This window comes from Mercenaria mercenaria, chromosome 12, assembly GCF_021730395.1.
Source record: "Mercenaria mercenaria strain notata chromosome 12, MADL_Memer_1, whole genome shotgun sequence".
Taxonomy (NCBI): Eukaryota; Metazoa; Mollusca; class Bivalvia; order Venerida; family Veneridae; genus Mercenaria; species Mercenaria mercenaria.
In genome coordinates, this window is record NC_069372.1 from 9,455,381 (window position 1) to 9,461,380 (window position 6,000).

At 36.4% G+C, this 6,000-nt stretch overlaps 1 protein-coding gene across 3 annotated transcripts in view; it reads right to left on the reverse strand.

The window, feature by feature from the left end:
• The window catches only part of LOC123535276 (mitochondrial import inner membrane translocase subunit Tim10-like), a 52,365-nt gene extending 46,587 nt beyond the window's left edge, over positions 1-5,778 (reverse strand). The window contains exon 1 of one of the 3 annotated variants that reach the window (XR_006683180.2): positions 5,576-5,778. Coding sequence is in view for 1 of the 3 variants with exons in the window: in XM_045317866.2 (XP_045173801.1) it covers positions 5,576-5,649 (74 nt within the window). In the remaining 2 variants the exon portion in view is untranslated. Of the gene's footprint in view, positions 1-4,855; positions 5,109-5,575 lie in introns of those variants that run through there. The other 2 variants (XR_008366371.1, XM_045317866.2) reach the window with 2 other exon arrangements.
• Positions 5,779-6,000: the final 222 nt, after the last annotated feature.

Sequence of the window (6,000 nt, forward strand, 5' to 3'; positions counted from 1 at the left end):
ATTTAGATATTTACCAATATGGTAGGTAAAACCAATGTCTATTAAAGATAATATTAAGTTATAAATTCAATTTCTCCTTGTTGGATAATTTAAAAAAGATAGAAACCAAGACGAGCGAAAACAAACAAACATCTTTCTTGGCCGTTTCTCAGACAAGTACACGTCAGAACCAGACAAGTATACATCAATGCCAAAAAATTGCACACAAAAATACTGCAGAGAAAACGTCATGGAAACTATTAAATCTGATACATTTAGTAAAAATGAATATGCGCTAGTCAAGACCGTTCAGAAAGGGGTTACTAAGACGGTGCACTGATAGTTCTGGTTCTCATATGCTTCTCTTGCATGGATAAATCCACTAAACAGAATAATGTAATCAGTCTTTCAAGGGTTCTCAATCGGCCGTTAGAAATTTGCTACTTACAAAATGAAAATTGAAAAGCTCATAATCTTTGTCATAAACTGACAAATTAAAACAGATTTGTTTTGTAGGGTTTACGTCGCACCAATACAATTATACGTCAAATGGCGATTTTCCAGCTTTGATGGTGGAGGAAGACCAAAGGTGTCCCTCCGTGCATTATTTTATCACAAGAGGGCACCAGGGAAGAACCACCGACCTTCCGTAAGCCAGCTGACCGGTGACCTAGTTTTTACCCGACATGACCCAGATTCGGACTGGACATAAAGATCATCAAGATTAACATTCTGACTAAGTTTCACGAAGATACAGTCATAAATGTGGCCTCTAGAGTGTTATCAAGCTTCTCCTTTGATTTGACCTAGTGACCTGGTTTTTGACCCCACCTAACCCAGATTTGAACTTGAACTATAGATCATCAAGATTAACATTTTGACCACGTTTCATTAAGATATGGTCATAATTGTGGCCTCTACAGTGTAAATTAGCTTTTCCTTTGATTTGACCTGGTGACCTAGTTTTTGATCCTACATGACCCAGATTGTAACTGGACCTTGAGATCATCAAAGTTTCATGAAGATACAGTCATGAATGTGGCCTCTATAGTGTTTACAAGCTTTTCCTTTGATTTGACCTGATGACCTAGTTTTTGACCCCAGATGACCCAATATCGAACTCGTCCAAGAGTTTATTGAGGATAACACTCTGATCAAGTTTCATTAAGATTGGGCCAAAATTGTGACCTCTAGAGTGTTAACAAGCTTTTTCTTTGATTTGACCTGGTGACCTAGTCTTTGATCCTACATGACCCAGATTGTAACTGGACCTTGAGATCATCAAAGTTTCATGTAAGATACAGTCATGAATGTGGCCTCTATAGTGTTTACAAGCTTTTCCTTTGATTTGACCTGATGACCTAGTTTTTGACCCCAGATGACCCAATATCGAGCTCGTCCAAGATTTTATTGAGGGTAACATTCTGACTAAGTTTCATTGAGGTTGGGCCAAAATTGTGACCTCTAGAGTGTTAACAAGCTTTTCCTTTGATCTGACCTGGTGACCTAGTTTTTGATCCCAGATGACCCAATATCGATCTCATCCAAGAGTTTATTGAGGGTAAAATTCTGACCAAGCTTCATTAAGATTGGGCCAAAAATGTGACCTCTAGAGTGTTAACAGTCAACTTGTTGACGACGGACGGACGACGGACACAGGGCGATCACTAAAGCTCACCTTTGAGCACTTCAAATCACGCATTTATGGTAGTTCTGCATAAACTGGAAGTGATGGGGTAACGTCATTTATCCGGAAAACGTAGAATAAAGCCTGGATTCGGCGTACGGTAATGAATATCAGTTTATGAATTAATAGCAATCTATGAGTAAATTTATTGCAATGGCACTGTTACTATCTTTCTGAAGTTAAAATATGATATTAAAACATCTGACATGTTAAAACTTTAAAATAATGTCTTAAAATTAGTGTGAAAAATGCGGTTCACTTTAATCATGGTTAAATATATCAAAATTAAGCACACAGACCTATACATTTTATGTCACCACATTATAGGCCGTATACTTATTTACAACTGTGGGAAGTTTCATTAAATTCTAGATACACTGTAGAAAAATTTCTATTCGCGAAAACGTTATGAAAGTTATGATTATTCCATAGACTTCCATTATGAAAAATTGCGTGAGGTCTATTTTTTTCAAATCAGTCTAGCAAAAAATCAAGCACATGACCCTATCTTTTTTATTTGCTGAATTTTCGAGGTACATTCTGAAGTTTTGAAAAATCAAAGTTAAATCAAATTCTCCATTGTAAAAAAAATTTGAACCAAACGTGCAGAACTACCTTAAGGACAACAATCGTTCCCAACTATTACAGAAACGCTGTTGTAAAACCAAACGTCAGGGATGTAGTTTACAAACATCAATACATAATAAATTTGAGCCGCGCCATGAGAAAACCAACATAGTGCATCCGCGCAGTCTGGTCAGGATCCATGCTGTTCGCTTTCAAAGCCTATTGCAATTACAGAAAGCGTTAGCGAACAGCATGGATCCTGACCCGACTGATCCATGCTGGTCGCAAATGCACTATGTTGGTTTTCTCATGGCGCGGCTCATATATCCAATAGCATTAAAATAAAAAAGAGATTTATACTATTGTGAAAGGGAATTCATAATATTTCAAATTCTGTCACTAAAAGTTCAGGAATGTCATATATTCACATATAAAAACCCCATAACACAAATGTTAACCCTTTAACTTTTCCGCTGTTCGCGTCGAATTGGCAAGGGACAAATTTACAGATAAGAGGCAATTTACGTATTGAAGGGCATATTTGTATTTTAAAATAATACTATATGCTAAAATTGAAGATTCAGTGGCAAAATCGGTTGAGTAGCCTTGAGCTTGGAATTTGCAGATGCGAATACATGCCTTCGCTGAGCTAGCTTAATACATGCCCTCGTTGAGGCAGATCACTACCAAATAGAATGTAAGCCTCCGCTGGTCTAGTCACAAGTAGTCAAAATAGTACTGATCTTTTTTCCTTTCCTAGTGCATTTCCTCGACAGCAACGTGCTTACTTTTACCCTACCGCGTTTTAGTATGTGTCGCTTTGCATTCTATTGAAATCGGCATGTTCCTATCGCATGCTAGGTAAAAATGGCGACGTAAGAATTTAATGTCCCGAAAAGAGAAATTGAAAGAAGCGAAAAGTAGTAAATTCAGCGGGTTGTATTTACCGAACTGTAGTTTTAAGTTAACACCCACTTTTCTTTTTGTTTTTGTAAAGTAGCGATCTAGTTCTTTATGGGAATATAAGTCTCTGAAAATCTGATAGGCTAGAAAATGTCGAAAAACCGTTATAAAGTAAGTGGATTTTATATGAAATAAAGAAGAGCTGGATTTAGTGGTGTTCAGCCTTGAGCTAGCTTTGAGCTGTCATTTTGATAAGGGCCTCAGGAAAATTGAATAAGTGAATAAACTGTACGGAGGGCACATATATTTGAAATTATTTTCATATTTTACATTGTTACTGTGGTAAGAAACCGTATAGCAGTTGGTGCTATCATTTGCAGGGAATTTTCTGCAGCGATTTGAAAATTATCAAATTTAGCTTTGTTTTCGTTATCAGATTTCGCGACAGGGAGAGCACAAAATTCAGGGTTTGTAAACCGAATACTAGATGTAAGACATAGATTGCCTATGCTTTGTAATGAGATACATACAGTCATGTTAATATTACAACATTTTTATTTCAGGTCTGTGATTACAGACTTTAGTGTGAGATTTTAAAAAGCAAGTAGGCGATTCTAGTCTGAGAAGCTCTGAAAAATGTTAACTGCCTACTTAGCAGTATAAAAGACAGCTTTTGGCAATAAAACGATTCGTCTCATCGAATATAAACTTCTGAAGCTTTCTTAACAGTTCTATGCGTAAGTCATCATACAGTGGGCAAGTTGGTTTTCATTTACAAAACATGCGTAACCTTTCATTTACCCCAAACCTCTCTTATCCTCTCGTTTCTATGTGTATTGATTGCTGCAATGTCACCTCGCCTAAATTTGGCTGATGAGGACCTGTGTGACCGAGAGTGACAGTGGCGAGACATAATAATTTTACAATAGTTTTCAGTTTCAAAACATTGTTTTTATTATTATTATTATTATTATTATTATTATACCAGATTTATATAGCGCCCTTTTCATGATCAATTTTACGTTCAAAGGTACTTTACATAGTTCAAATGCAGCCACACTGGGCACATAATTCATCCTCTACTAGTACAGACACAGGGCGATCTGTACCAGAGGGACAGAGTGAGACAAAGCCCCCACGACAGAGAGATCATAAATCAGATACAGGCTTGTCCGGCTAACTTAGCCTAGCTCGTTGCGAATAGACAGCCTGGTTCTTTAACGTGCCCAGTGTATAGCACTGATACACGCAAGGATTGCCTGGGTTCTTGACCAGTACACCTCTAGTTGGGTGGGAAACACTGAAAAGCGTTTCTGGAAATTCCCGAGTAGCTGCCGGGGATCGAACCCCCGACCTCAGGATTGGAAGGCGAGTGTGCAAACCACAGAGCTATCCGTCCACCACAATTGTTTACAAGTGCGTAGTTTATTACCTCCGCCGTTTCTTACTTCTGTGAATTTACAGTATTTTCCAGTTTTCTTACATACATATTCACACAGGCCTTATTCACTTTATCTAACATAGATCTACTAAACTATGACATAGTTACTGTATTAATGTACAATTCTTCACAACCTATATCTTTAAAACCACGACCTACTCTGTGACACCTGGTTTTTATTACTAGCTCTGCTTGTCTTTAAGTTAACCAATACAAAAAAATAGATTCATTCTAGAGCCAGACATTTTACATAATCTATGCCAGTAATACGAAAACACTTAATATGATTTGTCTCAATGGCGTGGTTCCCGTCCCATTTCTCCTGCCACTGTAGCAGACGGTGCAAATTCAGACATCCCAAGAAACAAACACGTTAGTTCATGTAGGGAAATACCTTCCTTACAGCAAAATTGGGCTACTTTCGGTTTTAAAAGGTGCTACTTTCGATTTGAATTCAGGATAGTAATTTACCATCAGTTGTGTTTCTGATCATTTCTAGTATGTAAATGAATTACTAATATGTAATAACCTTACCCTGTGGAAAAAGGTCGATTCAACTACAATAACTATACTCAGAAGTTTTCATTAATATTTTGATTATCTTATTTTTATATAACTGGGCCTGTATTTTAAATGATATACAGTATTATTAAATACATTGTATATTATGATATCATGTAATATGTTTAATGGAATTATTAGATGAATCCAAAGGATGTCTCAGATTCTAGAGGTACGAATCCGTATCCCTAGACACTTCCTATCACAAAATAGTGAATAACAGTTAAACAATTTTAAAAATTAGCGAGTCACTACCTATAAACAATTTTATTAGCGCGATACCACATATAAACAACCTAAGGTCCTATCCCAAGTATTTGTTACAACGAATCTTTAAAATGTGAACCTTAATTCAAAAAATACTAATTTGAAAAAAAAACGCTATATATAAAACGCGCGTTGCATATACACTACAGTGATACTTAAAATAAACCTACGTGTTAAACGTCTCGATAAGCAGTTCTTCCATCTGTGACAGGACTTTCTGTTGATCCTCGCTAATTTTTGCCATATTTTCTTCCTTCTTCCACCTCTCTACAAACAAATACCGTTGTTATAATGTCTCAAAGGTAAATACTTTACAGCTGAATGTCACAGACTTGTTTACATCGGAAGTGCACTACCGGTGTTTACATTTTACTTCCGTAAGTATATTGTATTGTGACAAACACTCGCACTATTAAGTTGAGTATGTGGTAACTGCGAGTAACTTTTCTGAAAAAACAACATAATACTATTTCAATCTGTCTGGTATGCCGAATGATATAGTATTAACTGTACCGTTGTGTATCAGTGTTTATCATAGATAAATTTAGACATTCTTCGTCTATGTATTATTTCTTAATTAATTAGGCTACTAAAT